The sequence below is a fragment of the Gavia stellata genome, chromosome 11 (assembly GCF_030936135.1).
Source record: "Gavia stellata isolate bGavSte3 chromosome 11, bGavSte3.hap2, whole genome shotgun sequence".
Classification (NCBI taxonomy): Eukaryota; Metazoa; Chordata; class Aves; order Gaviiformes; family Gaviidae; genus Gavia; species Gavia stellata.
In genome coordinates, this window is record NC_082604.1 from 2,341,118 (window position 1) to 2,353,495 (window position 12,378).

Genomic DNA, 12,378 nt, shown 5'->3' on the forward strand with positions numbered 1-12,378 from the left:
TCACCACCATGTGTCCCCTTGCAGCCCGGCTCCCCAGGGCATGGGGTCCCAGGTGGCCCCCCGAGCACCAGCAGCCACCAGCGCCGGTGGCTGGGCCAGGTCCTCCAGGGAGGAGGTCTCCAGGTCACCGCCGGCACCTGGAAACTGGAGAGGAGCACAGAGAGGGTGAAGGGGAGCAGCAGGGCCAGACCCACACCCCACATTTGCACCCTGTGCCCCCCGCTACAGATCGACAGGGATTTCTCCTCCATCCGGCTGTTAAAAAAATCAGAGCGAAGAGGGCCAAACATGGTCGCACCAGGACGCCACACAGGAGACCCCTTCTCTGTTTCCATGACATGCAAATTATCCCATAAATCTCACGCTTCACCCTGTTGTTATTTTTTTAACTTTGTCAGACGAAGGCCCACAATTTCATCATCATTGCAATAAGGAAAAAAAAAAAAGTCTTCCCATTATTTGTGCTGGGCCTTCCTTGGGTACAATCCTTTTTAATTTTTTTTTCTAAAAAAGCAATTTGATTTCGACACTGCCACCACTTCAATTACATCAGCTCTCCCCCATAAATTGAGGTTATGTTTAAGTCCTATTTTAGTAATTTAATAATTTTGCCATTGCATCACTCCAATTATCTCTGGATTTGTTCCAGAGAGCTTTTCTCAATTCGATTCTCTGTTGCTTACTGTTTTGCTCCCAATTGCATGAATACCGATTTTTTTTTTTTCTCAGGGAGGGCGAATGGACAAACATTTGGGGAAGGACACACGTCTGTAACTGGATGAAGGGGCCAAGTCTCTGCTGCTGTAAGTTTGAAACCCCTGCACACAGACTATGCCCTGTGGCACTGATGATGGGTAGGAGCTGAGAAGAGGGTATGACCTGCCTTTTTTTTTTTAGTGGAAATTACATCAGAAAACATCCCTGAGGCTGTTTGTATGAGATAGCTGGAGTTTCTTGGTGGGCTGGCTGGATTTGGGCGATGCCGAGCTCAGGGCTGGGAAGAGTTTCACCCCACTGGGTGGTCTCTGTGCCACCCCATCCAGGCGTCTCTCCAAGAGCCTCACCATCGCGGAGGTGGCTGTCCCTGCGCAGGGCAGAGCAGGTTAAACGGGGAGCCCCAAGGCACAGCGATGGCACAGCTGGGTGGGAAGGGAGGGGACCACTAGCTGCCCCAGGGCGAGTTGGTTTCTAAGTAGCTTAAACTCACTACCACTGTCTGGACCCATCTCAATGGAGCTATTTCAGGAAGCAAATGTTTTGTGCATAGAATAAACCACAGGGGTTTCCCTCCCCATGCAAGCACTGGGTGGGTAACACTCCGGTGCATGCAAGGATGCTGGAGGAAACCATCATCCACACATGCAGCCTGGGCTGATGGTGCATGGCAGAGCACTGACCGCTCTTTTTTAGCCTGGGACACACCAAAACCACCTGCAAAGAGTACCTGCTGCTGCTTGTAGTTAATGCATAGGTGATAGGTGCTTCCTGCTGCACCCCCAACCCTCAGAGGGGCCCAGGAGCAGTCCCCACATCATCCCCTGACACATGGTTCACATTGGGTTTGACAGCATATAGCCAACAGTTAAAACAAGCTTTCCTCCTTGTGTTTGACAGCCCTTTGTGTCCTGGGGGGGTTCCCTGCATCCTCTAGACAGTCTGGTTTCCTTCTGTGCAAGGAAACAGCTGCAGGAGTTATTGCATCCCAGGAAAAATACCCCAGCAGGGTCGGGCACACAAGTTGCAGACGGTCAAAGCCACCATTGCCCCATTGCCTGGCTGGGTATGGGGGATGGCGGGGTAAGACTTGTCCCACTTCAGCCCCTGGAAGAAGGTGACACGGTGGCACTGATGGTGCTAACCAGGACTGTCCCCACCACCTCGCGGACCCACAGCGGTTGCTACAAGAACAGGCGGTACCCAAACCAGCCGTTTCCTCCAGGGAGTCCAGGTCCGACCCGTCGGAGTTGGTCTCATCCTCTTGCACCCCTGCAGAGACCGCCAGCTCTTGCTGTGGGCTGAGCTTCACAGGGGACGGGGCAGGTTTCTTCCCTCCTGGCATCGCTTCTGGGCTGGTGCACAGATAGACGGGTCAGGCGTGGGGCTGCTCTGGTGTTACCCTTCCCCACTCCTGAAGCAGATGCAGGGAAGCCCTGTGATGCTCTGGGCTGTGATCCGGCCCTGAGCAGGGTAGCACATGGAGAAGCCCAGCATTCCCCATGGATGTGGACAGGTCCGTCACACCCACAGACTGCAAACACCTTGCTGCTAGCATCTCCAAAAAATACTCAGACCTTGCCTGGGTTCAGTATTGCTTTGCTTGAGTTTAACACCTAGGTCTGGCTTTCTCTTGCTCCTGGAGCAAACAAGTAACTCCTTTTCCTCACCTGCTCTCGGCCACAGATGAGCTCCTCATCCTCTCTGCTGCCATCTCACACCCTCTCCACATTATTTCTTCTCTGCGTGGTCTGCACAGTTTCTCCAAGCTTTTATTCTATTTCTTCACTACCTTTGCTCCAAAATCCCAAGAGAACTCCGTCAACCCCTTGCAGAGGTTCCGGGAGGGGAAGAAGGAGCTGAATACCAGTGGTAAACACCCCGTGTTTGTCTCCAGCACCATGGTGGGGTACAAGCCCTCAGGTCTGACTTTGCCGAGTGGTTCAAGTCAGCCCATACAGGCTGGGAGACCCCAGGAAACTCCTTTTCCAAACAAACCCCTCTGGGGTGCCACATCACCCATTGCTCAGCAGTTTCCAAAGGTGTTGGAGTTTGGGCAGCACCCAGAATACTTGGGGCCAGGTTGTGGCTGAGGGTCCTGGGCACTGCCCGCCTGCCTGGAGACCAAAAGGAGGTGATGGGACTCACCTCCGCTGTGGGACAGGTGCTGGGTGGGGGCTGCTGGTTTCAGAGGTCCACAGGGTGCCCCAGGGAGTCCTCGGGGGGCTGTGGGTGGAGCAGGCTCTGCTCCGAGGAGCAGGCTGGGGGATCACCGAGGCTTTAGGCTCTGCTGCAGCTGGTATCGCCATGGGCTGTGACCCACGAAGGGACCTGGGGCTGTTCGGGCTTTGAGCTGGAAGGCAATATTGAGAGCAAGGACAATCACCACCCACCTCCTGGTAGTCCTGGGAGCTGCCCTTGGGGAAGCCATGCAGCCCACCTGGCCTGGAGCTGTGTAGGAAAAGGGGGGGAAAAGGGATTTGCAAGCAGCACCAAACCTGTATTTCACTCTGCTGGGGCTTTTGGGGACAGCTGATATTTTTTTAAACACCCTTTTCTGCCCTTTCTCCATCTTGTTGCCCCACTGGGTAAGAGCACAGCATCCCATGGCCACAGGTCCCCCACGGCTGGTATCTAGACAGGACAGGAGGACACTTCACCTGGGATGACGGAGAGCTGTCGAGCAAAAGCACTGCTGGGCTTCTTGCATCGCCTGCCTTTCCCCATCACCGCTCGGACCAACTGATCCCTCAGGTGGAAAAGACCGGGAAATTTCTCAGCCTTCTGTTGCTGCTGAAGCTTGACCAGAGCCTGGAGGCTTTTGTAGGTCTGAGTGGAGATCCCCTTCGCAACCTAAAGCAGAGGACGGCTGAGGAGCCTGACGCTGTCCTCCCACAGCGCCAGGTAGTGAAACAAGCCCTCAGCAGCGCTGCCCGTATCTCAAGAGCATCCTGTAAGCTCCAAGCCCTGTCCAAACCCCAAGGAAGCTCTCACCAGCTCTGACATCCATCGTTTTCCTAGCATGATATATACCATGCAAACAGCCCACAGTGAGGCTTCAGTCATCATTTGCCAAGCCCTCACCTGCTTTGGTATATGACTGCTGAAGAGTAAATCTCAGCTATTTTGGGCAATTCCTAGGCTACAGGGTAAGTGCAGCATTTTCTCTTAGGAGGTATGCACAACTAGAACAGGTTTTGCAACCGCGCATGTCCTGGACTTGTAGAGATAAAGTGACGAGAAGCGAAAGGTGAAGGGGGATGCAGGTCTGTGGGCCTGACTTTGGGCACCTCTGCTGCTTTTGACACCACCTCAGCGTTCCCGAATAACATGCCCGGGGAAAGGGGGGACATGCCAGAGCCTACGTGAAACGAACCCAGGAGTGCTCCTTACAAGCACCTCCAGGAAACAATCACACGAGAAGCCACTCAGTCACTGCTTTCTCCTTGTGCCTTCGGGACCCGAAACAGAAATGCTGCCTTGCTCAGAAACGCGGGTCGATGGAGCAAGGCGGGTGCCCAGCAGCCGTGCCCACTGCCTGCCTGCTCATTGCCCTTGCACCAGCTCTGCAAGGTGCTAGGTGGTGGTGTTGCATTGCCGGGAGCTCGGGAAGACTTGTAGGAGGTACTGTTTAATATGCTTGGCATGAAAAGGACATGGACAGTGAAAGTCCCCTTGAAGTCCCCGTGACAGGGGCTGCTGTGCCCTCAAACACCCTCCTTCCCTAGAAGAGAAGGAGCCCTGGCTAATTTAGCATATGAAAGGCTGCTTGTGAGAAAGATTTGCTGGAGAGATACTAATAACCAACCTCAGAGATGGGAGCACGGCAGTTTATTCCCTGTGCTACTGAGTGATTCTGCCTCCACCTTCCCATTTGCCTCTCAGGGTGTGATTGCTCCAGACAGGGATTTTTTTTACTGCCTGTTAGTGTTTCAATTGTTCTCTCCCCCCTCCCAAAAAAAAATCTTTGTGTCCCTGCACTGGCTCAGGGCTGGCATTGCAAATGCCAGCACTGAAAGGGCGGACTTACCCTCTTGACCCCCATGCTCTCCAGCTTTTCCTCCAGCACTTCCTCCAGGATGGGGCGAAACTGCTTCAGGAAGTTTGGGTTTCTCCGCAGGGCTTCCAGCAGCCTCTGCTTCCCACCCAGGGCAGCCTCCTCCCTGGCTGGAGGAAAGGTAGGTGCTGGCACCAGCACAGCAACACATGGTCTGCACCCTGGGGAGGGGGCTGGTGGGTCCCTCCTCCTCTTTGAGGACACGGGTCCCACCAGTCCCAGAGCAAGCAACTGGTTGCTCTCAGCAGACTACATCCCTCTACGAAGGGGCAACTTCCTCCTTTAATTTGACTAATTCCTGGCCACAACTTTTCCAAAATCCCACCCACAGCCCAGCAGCAGCTGCCTGGGACAGCTTTCCCGGGTGAAGCGTTGGCAGCAGGGCTGGTCACGGTGCTGTCATACTCTGCACAGCCGAGAGGGGACCAGTGAGCTCATCCCCTCCGCCCCCAGACCCCCACCTCATCACCTTCAGCTTTGCCCAGGACCCCTCGTCCTCACTGCACAACACCCCAAGCCAAACGCCAGCTTCGTCCTGGTACTCTCAGGACAGGGATGATCCCAACTCCGATACCCACCTGATGACTCTTCAACAGCCACCACTTTGGTCACCCCGTGGGTCACTGCAGGGAAGAAAGGAGCTTGTGAGGGTCAAAGAGGAGTCGAGGCCCCAGTGCAGAAGCAAGTGCTGATCACCACCTGGTTTTCCTATATGGAAAGTATGGACACACCTTTGGGGATCCAAGGCTGGCCCAGGTCTGGCACCAGCCCTTGGAGACCATCCTTGAGGGAAATCCCAGGGCGTTCGCCCGCCAAAGCCACTGGCTGGAGGATGTCAGCGGGGAAACAGCCCTCTGCTACCCGTCGGGGCTGGGGTCAGTGAGGTACCCCTTGGGTACTTGCTAATAGCCATCCCAGATTTATGGCCTTTTTTGTTTTCTGAGCAGCAGCAACTGGCTGGGTCTGCGGCTGTGCTGCAGATGTTGGGCAGCTGAGAAGTTCCCGTTTTCTTTCCCTGCCACTTGATTATAGAAAACCCAGACAGTAAAGAAGAAACCACAGCATGCCTCAGCTCCTTATTTTTATGCAAATAACCACTGGCATAATTTTGGAGGAAGCAAGGTCATCTGTTTGCTGTGAGTGCTTGATTAAAATCTCATTACTTTTGGGTATGGCTATAATACAAAACCCACCCAAGAGACAAGTTAATTTCGTGCCAGCGACCAGCGCTGTGGTCTACACTGTTGTGGCAGACAGTCAAGGGACTGGAAGGTGTCTGCTCCATGGCTTCGTGTGAGAGGACATAGAGCCAGCTCCCTGGAGAGGGTTCCATGGCACACTTTTGTAGAGGGAGACAGAGAAGACATTGTGGTCTGAAGGGCTGTTAGCCATGAAAAATTTATCTAGATCCAAATTGATTCACTTTAAAAATGCAATCATTACCTTCAGGCTTGCTTGCAGGTAGCAGCTTGATCTGTAAAGAAATAGACTGGGCATCATTGAAAAATCATTTCTTTGACTATAATTTTGGGTAACTTTTCCTCTCTCTGCAGAGTGTTATTATTAAATGTATTCAAAAAAGGAGCAGAAAATAGCAACAGCCTAAAGTAGGCACATACGGTCCCCAAGTGCTATTTCCCTTAAGCAGACCATACCTGCAAGGGGTCAGCTTAGGGGCTTCCCTTTCCATAATATGATCACTAGCACATCAGATGCCATCCTGTTATACCCACGTGCTGTTCACAGATCTGATAACGAGTAAAAGATGCTCCAAATTGTAATGCAAAGTGTTGCTCTGGTGATCTACACCCCAGTGGGCATGGTTCGTGCCGGACGATATTCATGTAACGCTTCATGTTTAATGAGTGCAAAAAAGAGCCAAACGTAGCAAAGCATTACAAAATGGGCTTGAAATTAGGCTTAGTCTGAACTCAGCAAATATTTTAAGGCTGTTTAGAGTTAAACATCTGCTTAAACCCTCTTGATGAACTAAGGAGTCCTTTTTTTTATTTCACTTGCCTTCTTCTCCTGGGACTTTGTGACCTTGGGCTGCTCCCTGAGCCAGGTGCTGAGGGCATCCAGCTGCTGATGGACATGGTCCATAACCGCCTGCTGGTCCTGGGATGGGGAGGCACGGAGTCTCTTGTTCTCTTTCTTCAGCTGAGAGGGGCAAAAAAGGAACGGGAAGACTTGAACATGGTAAAAATGGGTTTGGAGACACCTCTTCCCTCACCAGCAAGGGCAGTTCTCTGGATTTTTATTCATTCTTGAGATGTCCTCCAAAGGGCAGATCTGGCCTTGCAGAAGATGTATGGCCAGCTTCAAAGTCTGCTGGTGGCAAGCTTGTGTCTTCTCACTGGTTGCGAGAGGACACAGCTTTGGTCGCTGCATTTCATTTATTCTTTCCCCTCGATAACCTAGTAACTATACTCTTGTGCTGGGTTGTGAAGTCCAGCCAAGGCTCATTTTAAGCGCGTAGCCCTGATCCTTCTGGCTACCGCTCGCTGGGCTGATCTGCAGAGAGGGCATCCCTGTTTTTTCTGAAGAGACCTAACATCTCCGGGGTTTGCAGCTAAGATGGAGAAAAACCGTAAGGGAAACATCCAGACCTTTTCTGAGCAAGGTGCCTGGGAGCTGCCAAGGACATCTGGCACCCGCCTGGACCTCCTGTGCCTGCTCCTCCCTCAGTGCCTGCCTCTGCTCTGCCCTGCCCTCTGCCAAAAAAGCAGACAGGTGTTTCCCTCCTCCAGCTGTGGGCTTGTTGTGGGCATGGACACCTGATCGTGTTCACGATTGGAGAAATTCAGCTTCCCTTTGGGTCCCGAAGGACAGCGGGCACCGGAACAGCCGTGCTGTTCCCACCCCACTCCATGTGCAGAGGTACCATGCACGGTAAAGCTTTCTTCAGATGTTCTTAGATGTTGAGAAGGCAGCTGATTCAGGGGTAAATAAATCTATTTTGTTTATTTGGTACTTTAAATGCTTTTCCATGTGGTGAGCTTCTGCTGTGCTTCACTGAAGATGGGCTTCCCTGCAGCAAGCAGGGCTGACCTGGGACCGTGACATGCCCCCTGCACCCTCCAGGTCCCATTTCTGGACTCGGACTGTCAGTGCTTTACACCAGCAGGAGCCCATCGCTACCCAAACCTGAGCTGAGACCGGACATCCACAAAGCAGATGCACACATTGGTGCATGGATGGGGTTCCACCTCCATCCAAATGCACCTCCTGGGATACGCAGTAGGAGTAAGGACTCTGGTACCACACTGCTCACCTGTACTGCCATCCTCTCCTGCTTGCCCCGCAGCTCTGCATGGCTTGGCGTCTGGCTCCGTGCCTCCTCGGCGTCATCGTTCTGCAGGGTCCCCAGGTTGGACACCGCTGCCTCTCTGGCCTGAAGCTCCTGCAGTTTCTGGATCGGGGAGAGGAAGGAGCTGTGTGTCCCACAGGAGGATCCACTTTCCTCCTGGGTAGCCCAACCTTGGCCAGCCACTGCTTCCAACCCCAAAATGCTTACATGCCCCAGGAGCAAAGAAATGAGGTCTCTTAGGGCTGTGCACCTGTGATACCACCTGGACCAGGTGAGGCAGCAGGCTTGGACATCCCCTCGCCCGCCTTGGGGAGCATGCGGGGTGCTTGCTCACCCCCTCCATGGCACTGTTCCTGCTGGACACGTCCTTGAACGCTGCCAGGAAGAGCTGCCTCAGGCCATCTATCTCTTCGTGCAGCTTTGTCCTCTCCTCCTCCTTCCACCTTTCCAAATCTCTCCTGCCCTCCTCTTCTCGCTGGCGAGCTCTCTCCGTTTCCTAAAGGGAATGGAAAAATCAGAGCAGGAGACATCTTGGTTGCAGAGCAGAAGCACCAAGGGCTGGGGCTTCTGCCCTGGCATCAGTGGGATGAGCACCAACGCTCTCATTACACCCATTGCTGTTCAGAGCCTGCCTGCACACCATGGGGAGGTGGAGGCAGCACAGCCTCCTGGGCAGGCATGCTTACACAGTCCTTATTTCCACGTGACATTTCCCACGGGAATTTTTTGGGGCAAATTTTCCAAAGAAATAAGCATGAGCCCCACCATAAAATATTTTTCAGCGCCTTTTTCACCTGTGCTTTAAAAATGTTCCACATCTCATCGTTTCTTCTCTTTTCCCCAGTTTTTCCAAACAGGCAGCGATGCCTTCGCCCCGTACCTGCTCCCTGCGCAGCTTCTCCGCTTCCCTCTCCGCTTCCAGCTGCTGCTGCGTCTCCCGCAGTTTTGCTTTCAGCTCCTCCACCTCATCCTCCATTTGCTCCACCTGCTTCGTCTTCTGCCTCTCTGCAAAGCCCGGGGAAACAGAGGTGCCGTGAGCAAGGGTGCGATCTGCCAGCTCCTACTGGGATTTTGCTTTGGGTGGGGTGGAGAATCCTACGAAAGCACTGAGCAAAGCTGCTGTAGGGTTTCAGGGTGGAGAAGCAGGTAGCTGAGCTGCAGGAAAAACCATGACAAATGTGGCCATGTGGCCTCTGATGATTTTTATTTTTTTTATTTTTATAAACTTGGAGAGATTAGTGGCTTATGGAGCGGCATGGCTTTGCACTGGGCTTGCTCTCCCAAGCAGCCAAAGTGCCCCGCTTCGATGTTTCAGGCTGCGCCAGGGAAGGTGCCTCCGGAGCAAAGCTCAACCTGTTGCATTGCATCAGCCCCGGGCTGAGGTTTCAACCTGCCAGCAAACAGTAAAAGCGGCTTTTTTATCCACCAAGTTCCAGTGCCGGGTGCAGGTGAAACTGTAACGAGGCTCCGTGGCTCTCACACAGCACGTTACACCTGCAGCTTTCAAAGCACTTTGCAAAGGAGCATCAATTCCTTGCCAAAAAAGGGGCATGGGGAAGGTGAACGCCTCTCCCACTCCAGCAAAACACTCTCCCAAACTCCCCAACATAGCTCCATCCCCACGGTCCCATGGAATCTTTGGGTGGAGAAGATCCTTAGGGAAACTGAGGCAGAGAGATGAGCTGTAAATGTACATGCAGTCTTGTATTCGACTGCAAGTCCTACCTGTGCTCGAGGGAAAGGCAGCGAGCAGAAAGAATTCAGTCAATATTCACGGAAATGCAGAAGAAAGAAGTTATAAGAAGTTGCCTGTAACCTCCTATGGTCGCTCTGGTTTCCAGTGTCCACATCCAATGGAGAAACCCGCCTGGGAAAGTGAGGGGAGAAATTGTCCCAGTGCTCACCTGCCTCGGTGGCCTCTGTGTGCCGGCGCTGCATGTGGGCTCGCAGGAAGGAGTCGTTCATGAAGGCTTTATCGCAGAGGTGGCACTGGAGAGGGGGGAAAAGTCAGCGGAGCGACTGGGATCGGCAGAAAAGGGCAATCCCCGTGTCCCCTGCCTGGCAGACAAAGCTTTGCTGCTTTAAAGCAAAAGGGGAGACCTCAAGAGACATGACTGTCGTGTCGGAAGCACAGGGGTGGAGGGAATTAGGAGTTTCTTCTGTCTGGAACTAAAGGAGAAGGCAGAAGCCAAGACGGTGCAGGGATACTGCTCAGGGAGAAAAAATGCTGCTCTCCCCAACAGAGCAGCGCAATAAGGGGACCAAAGCATCAGTGAGGTCCTGGTTTTAACGGGGCCCTGCGCTCGCAGGGATGACTGGGCTGTATGAACCTAAATCATCTGGTTTGGGTGGCTTTTACCCTCCAGGAGTAAGCAAGCATGTTGATTTGGTGATGGGGAAGAAGCAGACAAAAAAGGCACGTCCAGCAGGTCTGCTGCTGAAAGGGTGGGAAAAGCTCAGGGGGGGGAAAAGCAAAATCACCACCAAATCCAGGAGCATCCAGAAATCTTTCACCGGTCTGAAGGATGCTTTAAGTCTCCCTGGCATGAGGTATCCCCCAGGACACAGGCGTCTCGTGAGATCTCTCCGGCCAACCCTCTCCAGACCCCCTCTCCCACACTCTGCGCAGCTCTGACTACCTGCAGTTAGTACAAAAAAAGGGAGCTTCCCTAGCAAGGAGTTTGCAGGCTCCATGAAGGTGATGAACCAGCACCAGGGAAAGCAGCAGGGCTGGCCAGCACCTTTTCTGGGGCCAAGGCATAACCGCAGTGGGGCTACAAAGGCAGGATGCAGCAAACAGCATCCTGCATGGGGATGGGCTTTACACCCCTTACACCTTTCCACCCCGCACCTTGCAGTAGGTGCTGGGGCCAGCTTGCAGGAGGAGCTGCTGCGTGGCAATCAGCTTCTTCCACCTCCTGCTCTCCTCCTTTGCCCCTCGGAGCTGCGCTGCCTGCTCTGCTGCCTGCTGCTGGGTACAAGCCAGCTCGGCGCGGGCAGCTTGCAGGCGCTGGGCGTGCGCGGCCAGGCTGGTCCCCAGGCGCTCCTGGCAATGCAGCAGGTACTCAATGCTCAGCTGGGCCATCCTGAGCACCTTCAGCAGGATAGGGTCCGCCGGCTGCCCGCAGTGGGGGCACCGCTCCCCGTCCAGGTTGCAGAAGGTGACACCGGCAATGTGCTCCTGGAGCGCGGCCACGTCCACCTCCCGGGCCACCCGCTCCACATCGATGGCGCTGAAGCGACGCCAGTCCACGCCGAGCCGGCGGGGCTGGAAGCGGAAGGGGGGGATGTCCACCGGGACTGCGAGTCCTGGGGATGCCCCCGGCATCCCTGGGCATGGGCTGGTGCAGTGGGTGGTAAGTGTCAGCAGAGAAGGGCTGGAAGGCAAAAGGGACACATTAGGGCTGACCCTGCAGCCGTCCTCCGGCTCCGCTGCAGCCCCTGCCAGCCTGCGCACGCATTGGGGAGCAGGTCAGAGCTTAACTTACATGGCAGCAAACAAAAAACCTTCCTTTTCCCTCCCCATCCAGAACTCCTATCTACTGCTTTGCCAAATCCTGCAACAACAACAAAAAAATCTGCCAGTTTGTTCACCATCTGCTTTTGGTAAGGGAGACTTGTAAAAGTGTCACATTGCAACTCTTTACAATAACCTGTTCTGAATGAACTTGTAAATCCCTCCTGAGCGTTACCTGTTTCAGGCAAACAGATTTAGCCTGTTTTCAAATGATACATGGTAAACACTGGACACACTTTAATATCACAACAGCCTGCTGCCTTCTGCGATGGCTTGCTCTGACCTAAACCCAGACCCTTTCCAGAAGTGGTGTTTGCTCATTTCATAGCTGCGTCCTCAACAATCATTAAACAATTCTATTTAAAAGACATAGTTTTAAATCTGTGAAACGGATCTATGTTGTTCTTGGGCTCTAGCCAGGGATTTGCTGCTGCCCCACATGTTACAATTTCCCCTCTGCTGCATCCACCTGCCACTTTTAAGATGCTTCATTTTTTTAATAAAGCTCTTTGCTGAAAGGCCACTGACCGTATTTTCGGATGCCGACGGGGTTCCCACGCAGGCCGAGCGCCCCGGGATGCAGCGAAGAGCATCCAGAGCACCGCTGGTGTGTTGGTGCGTTGCTGGGTGTGCTGCCTACAGCAGTAACGCGACTCCCCGCCAGCCCACTGCTGTGCACACCCCTGCGCCTCCCGCACAGCCTGCAGCGACTTTTGTGCTCACCGGACAAGCACAAACAGGGTCAGGCAACCCAGGGAGACGCTGAGTAACCACGGGCAT

General features: G+C 53.7%; 1 protein-coding gene across 1 annotated transcript; it reads right to left on the minus strand.

The window, feature by feature from the left end:
- Positions 1–12,378, minus strand: DZIP1L (DAZ interacting zinc finger protein 1 like). The gene is given in 14 exon segments (XM_059822833.1): positions 1–144; positions 1,918–2,069; positions 3,375–3,567; positions 4,745–4,881; positions 5,350–5,394; positions 6,215–6,245; positions 6,791–6,931; positions 8,046–8,183; positions 8,416–8,577; positions 8,962–9,086; positions 9,986–10,070; positions 10,933–11,412; positions 11,414–11,458; positions 12,322–12,378. Coding segments are annotated over 14 exon segments (1,935 nt in total).